General features: G+C 42.6%; 1 protein-coding gene across 2 annotated transcripts in view; it reads right to left on the bottom strand.

The window, feature by feature from the left end:
- Window positions 1-3,193: 3,193 nt before the first annotated feature.
- Window positions 3,194-13,635, bottom strand: part of NUAK1 (NUAK family kinase 1) — a 49,668-nt gene continuing 39,226 nt past the window's right edge. For both annotated transcript variants that reach the window (XM_074825871.1, XM_074825872.1), the window contains 3 exons: window positions 8,756-8,875; window positions 8,321-8,453; window positions 3,194-7,288 (listed from right to left, as the gene is read on the bottom strand). In XM_074825871.1, the coding sequence (XP_074681972.1) occupies window positions 6,135-7,288; window positions 8,321-8,453; window positions 8,756-8,875 (1,407 nt within the window). In that variant the 3' untranslated portion in view covers window positions 3,194-6,134. The remainder of the gene's footprint in view (window positions 7,289-8,320; window positions 8,454-8,755; window positions 8,876-13,635) is intronic.

Below are 13,635 nucleotides of genomic sequence, written 5' to 3'. Positions count from 1 at the left end.
TGCTGGGTGTGCATTGTGAGAAAGCTCAAGACTGAGTTTTCAGAGGTGCTCAGTGTCAAAAATCCCTGAGTTCACAACGGCAGTAGAGCTGCTTTGCTGAATGAAGAAGTAGGGTGATGTTCTGAACTGCAAGTGAACCTGTGGCCAACACCCACAGCTGATTTTCTTATTTTGATGGCTGTCAGCTGTCTAATCCCTTCCTGGTCCTGGGCCTGGTGCGCTGCTTCTCAGTGTGAGCTCTGAGCCCAACACATGAGTTGGGGCGAGGAGACTTCTGCTGACGCATAAAATTGTCTTGTAAAATACTTTTCCAAGGAACAATTAAGCATCAGTGCAAATACATATAATGTCTTTTAAAAGTGCAGTGTTCTGTATGGCCAGATGATACGCAAATCAAAGGGTTTTCTGCACTGATGAAATTCCAGGAAATATGGGGCAGGGGTAAGGTCTAGCAAGAGACAGCCAGAAACAAAATGCTCAGATCATCTATCCAAAAGAGCTGCTTCTCCAGCCAAATTACTCAGTCTTTTATGAGAAAGATGTCTTAGTTTGGCAAGGAGGAAAAAAAAGACAGCTCCAACAGACAATAGTAATAATAAAAAAAAGCCCTACTTTAATACCAAATACCATTAATCCAGGGGAAACATGACTTGTTCTCTTCTGTGGTAAAACTTCCAGCTGAAACCCTGAAACCAGTAACCCTGGGACAGGTACTGGAGAGCCTGGGCTGATGCTAGCAAACACCAGAGTTTCTATTGGCTCAACAAAAGCATTCCTGCAGCTTTGTCTCCAGAAGCATCTCATTAAAATGAGATGTGAATCACTGAGATAAATGCTTAACTAAACTAATAAGCTTCTCATATACACCAAATTTACATGAGCATTGGACTTCTCCCTTCATTGGACTGGTTATGACTTACCCTGCAGCTATAACTGAGGCTCTGGTGTTGCAAAGCTTATTATTGCACATGCTTATGGAATCACTAGCAAATTTGTCTGTAAATACATTTGTCTGCAGTAACTAAAAATGCCATCTCTTCACCTCAATGTAGTGCTTTACTTTCACAGCCCCTGAAGTCTCTTAATGGAGACCCATCTCTTCTGTGAGAAGAGACACAACTACAAATCAAATGCAAACTTCTCTGGCTAGAAATTGTGCTGTATCACTTCGCGCTGAATTTTGCTTCTCTTGCCAGCATACAGGGTGGCTGTGGGCACCACCTCAGAGGCTGTGACAGCACTGGAAGAGAGCTGCCTCCCGCTACGTCGGCACTAGTCCTCTCCCTCTGCACCAGTGACTTGGGGCTGGTGAGTTTTGAGAATCAGCGTCAGGCTCTCCTGCAAGTTTTTGTGCTGGCCTCCAAATGTTCTACTGATAAATGGAAGCGTCGCTCAGCATCAGGCAGCGCCGCTCGCGTGAGCTGGCCCCTGGACTTCAGCAAGCCTGTCACAGAAGTGAGAGGGATCCCTGACATTATCACTTCAGGCACATGCGCAGGCTTTGCAGGATCAGAAATTGAGATTGTTGCTTTTAGAGTTAAAGGAAGGGTTATAATGGACAAGACTATTTGTGGCTGTATAAAAACCCCACTACTGCTTTTGTCACTTGACTGTGTAGCTTCCAGGGCTCCTGTCTTGCTTCCTTGTTCCTGTCTTGCCCGATCCATAAAACTTCAACAATTCCTGAGAAACACTGGAATCCCCATGGAGCAAGCATGAAAGAAGACCAGGTCTAGCTACAGACTTACTATGTAACTCCAGCTAAGGCATATCGCTGTACACTTATCTCCTTTAATTAATAGGAAAATTAAGACGCCCACCTGTCCACCCCACCCCAGAAGCGTGCGCTCTCAGAGCTGTACAAACACGTACATAATTACTTCTCAGTGCTTGCCACATACACGCACCATACCTAGCCATCCAGAACTTTCTTTCTAAAAGTTATTATTTTTAGAACAAAATGGTTTGTCCTCAACTTCACTTTTTTTCCAAGTGTATTAAAAAAACCCCAGTTGTTTCATAATTGCTATTACAGAAGAGACTTGCATTACATTTTCCACCACCCAGCACCCACACAGTTAGACCTCATTCACCTCAGGTACAAGAACACACGTGCTGACTTTGAATATATACCTTACAATTTCTGACTCAATTAGCATACAGCAAGTATTCCCTTTGTAATGTATTAACGGCTGTTTGCCTTCCTGCAACATTGGCTTTTTCCCTTTACTTCCACTGGTTTTTAAGTGGTCATAATGAATAAATCTAGCATCTATACTCATGGCTTCTTGCTTTAAAAAGCTCAAGAGAGAGAAAATGAATTAGAAAAATGAAAGCCTTTTTTGCATGATATCCAAACCTTGGATCCTAATCCAAACCGCCTGTAATTTAAAAAGTAGAATATACACCACAGGTATCTTGGCTGGCTGCATCAAGGGTAAAGTTTAATGGTGTCTTACTCAGAGCCAACATTAGGACATTGCCAACCATTTCCCTTATTTTAACAAGTCCCCAGCACACACAGAATACCTAACACCCAGTTTCCCTTACGATGCCCACCTGTTTTCCAAGAAAAACAATCTAAAGCCTTCTGGTTATCAAGGGGACTCCAAAAAAATGAAAACTGACTCCCTTTTTCCCTCACACCAGCTGATTATGCTGGCTGCTCAAAGCCATCTGACTGAAATCATCCCATATTTGACAGCAGCGGATGGCCACCAGTCTTTTTTTCCCAAATAACCCCTGAATTATACCAACAGGAGCATTAACATTGTCAACAAATTGTCCCTCTCCCCACCAGAGAGGGGAAAGGACCATGACCATCTGTCTCTGGGCTACAAATGAGTTGTGCCCTGTCTGGTCAGACAGACTGCTCTGTCTCCCCTGCTTCACACCTGGCCCACAAACCTCATTCTTCTCCAGCAGAGAAACCCCAGTCAGATATTCTTCTCCAGCAAACATTTCTATAGCTGAAAGCTTTGTGTGTTATGCAGTGCCAAACGCTTCGTAGCACAGGAGTCTCTGTGGCCACCCACATGATATTCAAATGCACAAACGAGCCAAGAAGCTTTGCATAAACAACTTGGTACAATGTGCTGAGATGCTGCTGTATTTCTGCATGACGAGTTCATTACTGTTTGGCCTCAGCTTATGCTGATGTACAGTGAAAAAGAAAAGGGAGAGAGAAAGACTCTTCACAGTTACATTAATTTCATTTTATTTAATAAAAAACAGTATCAGATTAAAAATACAAACACTTTGGGTGATTATCCAGCGTTTTCCCCTGTGTGCCTCGTAGAGCTCAAACCAACCAAGGATTGGGAGAAAAAACAAAAAAAAAAAATAACACCAAACAATTTTGGCCGGAGCTGTAAAATAATGTTGCACCAATTAAATTACACCAAATATATTATTATACCTTTGAAATGGCTTTCAGACCAATAAATAAAAAAAAAAAAAGACAAATTCAAATAAAAAAGTCAACTTTGTATTACAAAAAAATTAAATAAAAATCACAACACTAATAATAACAATGTGCAGTCAAGTTTTTTTTTTTTCTTCTCTTCTAGGAATGATAACATGCCAGTAAACATGTAACATGCCAGTAACATGCCAGTAAATCCCTACATAACATTTCCAGTTTGGCAGCAAGCAGTCATTCACTCATTCACATTTGTACACAAGGAAGCAGACCTGGGCAAAAGCCTCGGGAGATATGAGCCTTCGGGATGCTCCTCACTTCCCTGCCACGGCTGGCTGAACTCCCTTCCCTTCCTCCTGAAACTTCTATAAATCCCTTCAAGGTTTAGCGCCAGATCTGCAGGGAAGGTGTCAGCCAGCGTAACCCCACCAAAGTAATGTTCCATCATGTCAATGGGACTGTGCTGATTTACACCAGCTGAGGATCTGGCTCTTATGCTCCGGGGCATGAGTTAAAAGCCGTGGCTGCAAAGCACATCCATCCTTGCTTCAGAAAGGCCATGGAGACTGTGTCGAGTTGTTTTAAAATGCACCACAGCAAACCTGTTAACTTAATACACTGCAAAACGGCGTGTTGATTTGGGATGGGCTAAAAGAGCGCATGCAGGGCCTGTGAGAAGATGGGGCATCTGAATAATGTACAGAGAGGTACACATCTGTAGAGAAATGACCTGCACTTGCCCTTCCTGAGCAAACGTAGTGAGCCAAATTTCACTTGACCGCCTGAGAGCACATCTCACAGATTTCATGGTACTGATGCCGTTTACTCCAGGGCCAAATTTGGTCCAGTGTTTCACAATAAGTAAAGATTCTCCATAGAGGCAGATTAATCAATTTAGGAAATTCAAGCTCATCCTCCTTTATGCTAGGCAGCCCAGTTGATTTTTAGGAGGAACCGGCAGACTTAAGTACCATGATACACCAAATAAAGAATCTGCAAGTGAAATAGCTCCCTGACCCAGATGCCAACAATTTATGGGGTTATCCCCAATTCCCAGGGAATCCCCAGAGGAACTCTATGCCATTTCCATGCAATCTCTAGGATTTGGGACACAGTGGGCCAAATTCTGCTTTCAGTTCTAGTTACAGGGCAGGAGTGAGAACAGAGCTTGCCCCATGCTCCTCTGCTCTGGGTATGAGTGTAGACAAATTTTGCAGCTGTGGATCATCTGACATCATAGGCTGAAACCCACTTATTCGCACCAGTGCACCTCCAAGAAAGCCAGGGGCTATGTGCTCACGGAAATGAGTCTGAAACGGGCCTTAAGATTCCAGTTTGCCCAGGCCTGTCAAACACACAGTGCCTTTCTGACGTAGGCTTACATTCAGGTAATCCAGTAGACCCATGTGATACCTTTATGGGAGTTGAAGCCTTCAGTCTGGATAGCTAGATATGTCTGAGAACACAAACACATATCCTTCTCTTTTTTTTCAAACTGGTATCATTGCACACGCAGTACCAGCTACACTACATAGAGGCTCCCAATTTTATGCTAACTCTGTTACCAAATCTACCATTATCATTTCATCGCTCAATTCTTTCTGCTCCATTACTATCTACCTAGAAACATTTTCATTTGGAGAAAGGCATCTTCCCACTAACTTTCCGACCTCTATCCATTTCCTACATGCTACAACCTTTTCCCTACCTAACATTCTGATCGCAAACTACCTGTCACCCTCAAATACTACAAGCTAACAACAAGGTGGCACCATTTGCTGACAGTGACTGAACTCTAGATTGAAGGGTCAGTTAACACTTGAGACCCTGTGTTAGATCTTTGTCTGGGCATTCATCTGGCTGGCCATTTTTAAAGAGTCACAAATTGAACACACAGGTTGGAAGGCCTTAAAAGGTCATTTAGCTGGTGATAACATCCATTCCTTCCAGTTCCCATTATCGTTTCTGTGACTCTGTTTTCACTGGTAGGAGCAGTAGTTGGGAACAATTTTAAGGCCTCCTGCTCACCAAAGAGCAATGGCCCCCTCAGCAGGGGCCAGATCGGAATGCCTGCTCCACCACTTGTCCACATACACCTTGTGAGGTGACTCTGGGGTGAGTCTCTCAAATTATCTGTCCCAGAATGCACTCAGAACCTCTCAGGTCACCCTGGTGGGAGGGACCATGGTGACCACCGAGCCTGGCCTCCTGCATAATGCAAGCCAAAGACTCCCAATGTGCAATGACTGTATCCAGATGAATAACTTCAGGGGGAAATAAAGGCTCTCCTTCTAAAAGACATCCAAATTTGACTTAAAGAATACAGCTCATCTCTGGATAAAGCTAATCTAATATTAATTACAAACGTCTCAAAACATGTGTCCCTCACTTCCAGTTTTAATACTGTCTAGCTTCGACTTTGAGCCATCAAATTGTGACGCTTTTGTCTGCTAGATCTTGATGTGCTTTCATCATGTATTTCACCATGTAAAAACCAAAGGTTTTTCTCTGGTCAGGTAGGTAATATTTTGAGGACACAAAATCAGAGAAGTGTGAGATGGCTTTGGGGCTACTTTACTAGGAATTCAGCTAAGTAGGTACAGTTGGCTCCTTGAAGCACAACCTACCATTGTCAGCAAATCAGTGACCTGGCTTACTCCACCATAAAGGTACACAGAAAAACTCCCATCCCTCCCTTTCCATCTTCCCTCTGCTAGTTGAGCTTGTTGCAGATCTCTAGGGCTTTTTTGTAGACCTGAGTCACATCATCCATGTCTGTGAGAAGGGAAAAACTGCTGTCCCCCAGACGGTTGCGGTAACGTTTTAGATACTGTGGCCGCGGGCGGTTCTGAAGTCCTTCGAAGTCTTGGATCTGGAGGAAATTTTCAGCAGAGACACAGCTCCGTATCCTCTGTCTGTTTGGTCTGTTCTCTTGCAAATCCAGCAAATCAAAGGAGTCACTGGACAAAATACTGTCATCACTAATCACGCTGGAAGGGCGACTGTAACTTCGAGGTAATGCATCCCCAGGCAGGACCACTTCTTCCATGGCCTCCAGCGTTGGTGTGTCAGGGCTAATCAAAGCAGATTCAGTGCTGCTGGTAGAATACTTGCTGTTATGTTTCAAGATGCCCTTACGCCTGCAGGAATGGCTGTAAGACCCATTTCTGGATGGCTCTGTGACCCCTGGAGAAGTGTCACTGCTTACTGTCTCATCATTATTGTCCAAGAGTTCAGAAGATTCACTTCGTTCTGGAGAGGAGTAATAGCCGGACTCCCTCTGCTGAGTCTTCTTTAAGATTCCTTTTTTTGGCATTAGTGAAGACTGCTTAGTGCCATATTTGCCTGCTACCTCTCCCTCCACAACACTTTTAATGGCTACACCAGTCCTACACAACTCTTGCTCCAGCTTAAAAGCAGAGGGTAACACTGGGCTGACTACTCCTTCAATGAAACCTGCACTATGAGATCGATGTTCACTGTTGCTCCTTTTCTTCAGGATGCCTTTGGGTCTCTTAGAGGTGGGTTTGGATGCATTTTCAGCTCCTCCTTCCTGGATGGACTGTGCAATGTCATTTTCCTTTTTTGATTTTTTCAGAGACCTTTGTCTCTCTAGTGTGACTTCGGGACCTTTGGGCTTAGAAAGGCACTTCATTTTGGTATCAGTTTCTGGTTGGAGGCCGGTAGAACGGTGATGCCAATCAATGAACCTTGCCAGCAACGGGGACTCAGAGTCCCTCATGGCATCACAGTCACAAACACTACTCTTGTAGCCCCAGTTAACCCACCAGTGGTTGGCAATGTCTTCAATGGTTGCTCGGCGTTCAGGGTTCACCATCAGCATCCATCTGATAAGACCACGAGCATCTATAGACAAAAAACGGAATATAAAATATTTAGAATATGGGCATTCTTAGTTTTGTCAGTTTAAAATGGAAGTGTGAAGCCAATCAAATGAGCAAAAGTAATGCTTCTTACAACAGGAGAAGTGAAAAGGGGCAAGACTTTGGCCATCAGTCATCAGTTTGGCCATTAGAAGAATATGATTCACCCTGGGAAATATACACTGGGTTATCAAAGAAATTAATATTTGTACCGCATTAGTCAGTGAAGAGTTTCATATTACTGAAAGAAGACACCAACCTATCAACCCTAATAATTACAAGAGGAAAACAAAGGGGACTTGGGATATTTTAAATGATATACACATTATTGCTTTTGTATTTACTTTTTCCATAAACAGTTTCTGTATATTTTAAAGGTATGTTTTCACAAAGAGAGCAAGAAGACAGAAAATCGGAAGGGATGGCAAACAAATGACACAAGATAAATATTCAGTTAAATCTAATATATACATAGATGTTTAAGGCTGGAAGAAGTCATTATAATCGATGACCTGGACTTGATTGATGCTTTTCTGTCAGGTGACTGCTTAATGTGTTATCATCTAAGTAGAAGTAAATGCAAACATAGTGGCATTAATTCAGATTTTGGCCTGCCTTCTTGGATAAGAGACTGCATCGCTCTGACCATTCATCTTATCTCTGCTTGTGATATACCACACTGTAGAGGACTGATCTGTACCGGTATGTTGAACTCCTTTACAGCTTGTCTGAACAATTCCACTTGCAATAGCTAACAGACCTTCCACTGTCATAGATCTAGTTAAAAGAGCCCGTTACAGCTTCCCCAAGGCAATAAAATCTATGGGCTACAAAACTTTAATTTCAAAAGGGCTTTTGGTAAATGCTGCACCCAGATGGGAATAGCAGATGAAGTCAGTACGGTAATGAGGTGGGTTTTTTTTCTTCATCATTCTAATGTGACACCAAAACATGCTGGAAGAGGCCAGGCAAATCCTCCATTCTGAACTCCTGTCAGCTCAACCCTTTTTTATACCTGAGGTCTGTGTTGGCTCACGATATTCTCCACTGCTGATCTGCCTGATGAGATTTTTGTGATCAAAGCCATCAAAGGGCATCGTTCCATAAACCAGAGTGTAAAGCAATACACCAAGGGCCCAGCTGTCAACCTGAAATACAGAGACAATGCGTGTGAAGCCCAGGAAAGCTGATCCCCACCCTTTTCCCTGCCATTAGCACCACAAGAGAAACATCACGAACAGCTGCACCTACATGGGCAAACCGGTATCTAACATCTGACTAACCACAGGCAAAGCAAATGAAAGCAAATGAAGGCAGCTTGAGAACTTTCAATATGGGAGAGACCCAAGCGAACCCACATGTGCAGTAACACTAGCATTAAGACTAACCCTCAAGAACATTATCATCAAAGACATCCCCATACCACCACAGAAAAGCTGACCCTTCTTACCTCTGGGCCTCTGTAAGGTCGTCCATTAACTATTTCAGGGGAAGCATACAGTGGGCTTCCGCAAAAGGTCTGCAGAAACTTGTCTTTGTGATAAAGGTTAGAGAGTCCAAAATCAGCAATCTGCAAATAGAATTGCACAAGGCATCTGTAGTACTAACAATATCTTAATGCAAAAGAAAATCCTTTATCAGGAAAGACTTGACTGTATTTGACGCTGCTGTAGGACACGGATCTCAACATGGATAATCTCTCAAGTTCCCTGGCCAACCCATTATTCTATGATTTTTTGACTTTTCTCTCTAAAGATCCTCCAGAGAAGGAGAAGGGTCCCCAGGTTAAATCCTCTTGATTAGGAACAAGGATGCTTTGGTTCCATTCACAGACAGGTCACTGACTGCAGAACCATCAGTCAGTAATTTTATCCTGGATGAATTGCACGTGCTTGCAAAGACACTCTCATACTGGGAGGCACTGGACCTGCTGTCCACTGATTGCTCTTCATCTTGTATAATCATTAATACCAAAGGAAAGCAAGCAGAAAATACTACTGTTCTTATCGCACACGTGCAAGCTGAAAACCAAGACCTTTAAATCCAACAGGAGGAGTGAGGCAGCAGTGTCACAGGAAACTAAGCATTACAGAAGAAAGTGATTTTTGAAATCACCTGGAACTTAGCTACACTTGAAGGAGGGGGAAAGTGAGGCACTTGCTAACTCTTCCAGATTCAGGGACTCTGGCTGAGGAATCTGAGCTGTTAAGCACATGAGATGTCTATCATGAGATAATAAACACAAGTCTGGTTCCTAACTGGAAACAATGGGCCCAAATCCGGCTTTCCCAACACAAACAAGACTTCCCTTGAGACTGTCGGGAATTTTGCCCATGTAGGAATTGCAGGATCAGGTCCAAATATTTTGTTTACTTCAATTCTCTGCTCTTGTTCTTACAAAACAAAGGCTGAGGATAGCAACACTAAATACTCCCACAACCTTTGCATTTCCTTTGTTTCTCTAGCACAAGGCAACACATCTCATTTTTTATCTTGTTTAAAACCCAAACGCTTCTGTTTCCCAGAGATACTTTTATTACTGCCTACTATCGACATAAGGCATACATAAAAGACATAAAGCACGGCATAAAAAAGGTATTATAGCTATAAGAGACAGGAGTTTCCTCTGGGTTTTCTTCACCTTATTCATGTCTTTTCTACTAGAAAGAAATTAAATCGCAGGAATTTTCAAGAGAAAATTCAAGAAAACACAAAGTGAATGGAAAAGAGAAGGATTTACCAGCAGCACCATTCACTCACGGCTTTCTAAAATGTGTATCATCAGTGCCTCTAATACCTGTTTAATTGCAGTGTCTAGTGCACTCTTGGGAGACATAACGTCTTTATCTCTACTATCTAAACTCCTACAGCTACACCTAAAATGTCACAGTTGAGACCAAAATGAACAAGGTCGGTGAAGTATGGACAGAAGTTCCCAGTTTTCTTTCTTTACCCCGTAATAGAAATATATATATATACACACTTTATAAATAGATATAGATATTAGATAATTTCATGTCAGAAATATAAACTTTTTTAAAAAAATCATTTTCACAACACTTTTCAAGTCATAGAGCAAATATTCACCCTCTCCTATTTTGACGTTCTGCTTGTGCAGGTGTTCCACTGACAATATGGACTCATAATATCCTGCTCAAAGAGCAGCTGATTCCTGTTCATTAATGTTAATTCATCTCACCATGTCCATTCATAGTTTGAATTCACTCAGTCCCTCAAACAGCGTATTATCAAGCCACAGCAGAAAATTCAACCCTTAAATAAATGTGGTTTGTAAAATCTTCATTGTATGGCTGGAATGTCATTGAAAACAGCTGGTGTACAATTACAGTCTGCAAATATATTCTCATGGCTCAGATCGCACTTAATTGCCCTAAATTCCACTTTCTTATCAAGTCACCCTGCCTGGCTTGCAGGAAGTTGGTTTTAAGCCTTATGAAGTGTGCCCTGTCAATCAGGAGAAGAATGGGATCATTTCAGTGTTAAAAATTCGTGCTGGTCATTGAGTTTTATTTTAGTTCAGGATGCAGCTAAGACAAGGACAAACACTGCACAGTGTGATTCCTTAAGAAAATACATTCCCTTAACACCATGGAATGTATAAAATGCATGTGGATGTGCATGAATATATATATAGGGATACACATACCATTGTTCACACTAAGAAACTCTCAGACTTGGGCATTCATGTTTTCATTTTGACCATTCAGGAAAAGAGTATTTATGTTACAGTCCACTCCCATACTCAGAGACTGATGTTTATCAGCTTTTCCCATTAAAACTGTCATGCCCCCCAAAACAAGATTAATAGAAGCCAACATTACTTCATGTTCTTGGCACTTAAATGGAACTAAGGCATCAAGTCAAAAAAACTTCCTAAATTGGGAGGAGTGGGGAAATGGACTTTTATTTCCTTCGCTTCAGGAGGTGTGTGTTTCATATTTACTGTTAGCTATGATAAACCAGATGTAATTTATTGTTTAAGTGCGGACTATAAATTCCATGAAGTTCACACTCATGAAAATTGTCAGGTTTATCCCACTTAAAAATCTGTCTCTTTGTACTGTAGATAGAGAAATAATTAGGTCTCTTAAAGCAAATGTATGTGCAGTTGGTGAGACTTCCAGCAAGGTAAATCCCAATTACATACGCTTACTCTGTATATATGAAACCCTCATGGGTTTTTAGTGGTTAGTCTGATTGGTGTCCTCTTACCAGCCCAAGAGAAAGTGCAGTTAGTAGGATTATGTTACTATTATACTTGCATTTTTCTCTCCTTCTATCACTTTGGGGTTGATCATACAGTTTACGTCAGCCTCTGCTAGACATCTCTTTAGGTGCAATTCCCAGCCCAGGAGCTGCCACAGCCCTACTGTGAACCAGGAGGCCCCCTCCATCCTGCCAGGCTGCGTGACAGAGGTGTCCTGGGGGGTAGGTTAGCGCATGGGGCAGGGACACGCTATTCGGATCGGCCAGCAAGAGGCACTAACTCCCTGGCTGCTGCACTGAGCAGCAGCTTCTCTCCACCTCCTGCGTGCAGTTTTGGGGATTTAGGCACTGGGGAGAGCTGCAGTGCTTGGGGACATGTGGTGCTCATCAGGCCAAACTGCAGGAGCTATGGGCGAATGGCAGCAGCTACATCCTCGCCCTGCTGCTATTTCTTCTAGTAAATTCATACCTACAATGAACCAAAAACTAGCATCCTCTGCCCTTTTAAAACTAGTGAAGAGAAGAAGGCACCACCAGAAGGCTTTTTTGAAGACCACCAAAGCCAGATGCCTAAAGCCATTGCAAATCTCTTCCCACAAAGGACTTTCTAACTCATCAGCTCAGGGCAGCTCTTCGGGTGCTTTGGGGCTGCCTTAGCCCTGCTGCCTGTTTGACCCTGCCCACCTCCAGCTGTGTTAACATTATGAGCGATGATATCCTCCTGATGGGATGAACATGCCAGCGAGAGGCTGCTCTGTCACTGCACGGCGGGGGCAGCAGCTGTACCCACCCCCTGGAACCCGGAGCAAGCAGAGGCAACAGCTCCAGGTTACCTCGAGCTGGAGGGTGGAAGTCACCAAGTGCAGGCAGTTCAAAGGAGAACAGAGTAAATTTTAAGGTGAACTGTGCTGTTGGCAGCTGGCACATGAATGTGAAGGAGAGGCTTGTACATGCTGCAGAAACCCTAATTTCAGTGCCACATTATTTCTTTAAGGAACACGGCACCATGAACAAGGAAAGAAAGCAAGTAACGCTCTTCTGCCCTGTGGGAGGCTGCAGTGTCTTGGTAAGGTTTGGCTCTAGGATTGTGCCCCACTGTTGACCTCCACAGACAGGCTAAGTCCCAGGAGAAACATTCACACTCAGGGTTTCTGCTAGATAGTTGGGTGCGTATGTGGGAAGCACAGCAAGGTACTGTTTGATTAATTGGCTGGATGAACTCCTTGTACACCACAGATCCACGTGTATGTTCAGTTTCACAACTGTTTAAAACTCATTTTATTCACTTGTGTTTGCTTCATTACGTAACAGTTTGCAGGAAATATTACCACATACACCAAGTCCCTGAAAAACATAATTATATACCACAGATCAGATCACTTTCTTCCCCTCATCACCCTGCACCTCTGGCCCGTGGACCTGCAGAACTCTTCAAAACATGTTATTTTTTGTCAGCTTCCAGACGCTTGTATTTCCTAGTTGCTGCACTCCAACACATGCCTCAGTTTCCAGAGACTTTTACTCTATCGTAACTCTTAAAAAGAAGCTGATTATGTCTCCATACATGTTTCATGACCTTCATTTAATTAGCTAAAATTTAAGAATGGTTTGCCAGTTAGTGTAGTATCATGTAAAATGGCTTGGGGCCCTTTTAGGTCAGATAATAATTTCTAATGGATTACTTGTCCTCTATTTCCTGTTCTAAAAGTATTGCTTAAGTTGCTATACAAGGATCTATTTTTACAACATCTTATTTTTTCCTTCGCATTACTATGACATGTTTGTGTGTACCATAATGTATAGCTCACCGGCTTCTTCAGAAACATGTATTTAATTGCACATTGCACCCAAGAACAAAGGGATTCCTTTCATTTTCTCATTCTTAAAATCAACCTGCCAATTTTGTAAGTGCTTTGTAATCCACTGAATGAAATATAAATACTGGGAAAGTACAGATAAGACTATCACTCCATTTCTAGAAAATGCCTATCACTGAGTATTTGAAGCCATCAGTCAATACCAAACCCCGGACTGCACATTTCTTTTTTCTGCCTGAATAAGCCATACATAAATATTCTCAGAATGAGGACCTGATAAATTTAC

The sequence above is a fragment of the Strix aluco genome, chromosome 5, assembly GCF_031877795.1.
Source record: "Strix aluco isolate bStrAlu1 chromosome 5, bStrAlu1.hap1, whole genome shotgun sequence".
Classification (NCBI taxonomy): Eukaryota; Metazoa; Chordata; class Aves; order Strigiformes; family Strigidae; genus Strix; species Strix aluco.
This window is presented reverse-complemented; position numbering and strand designations above follow the sequence as displayed.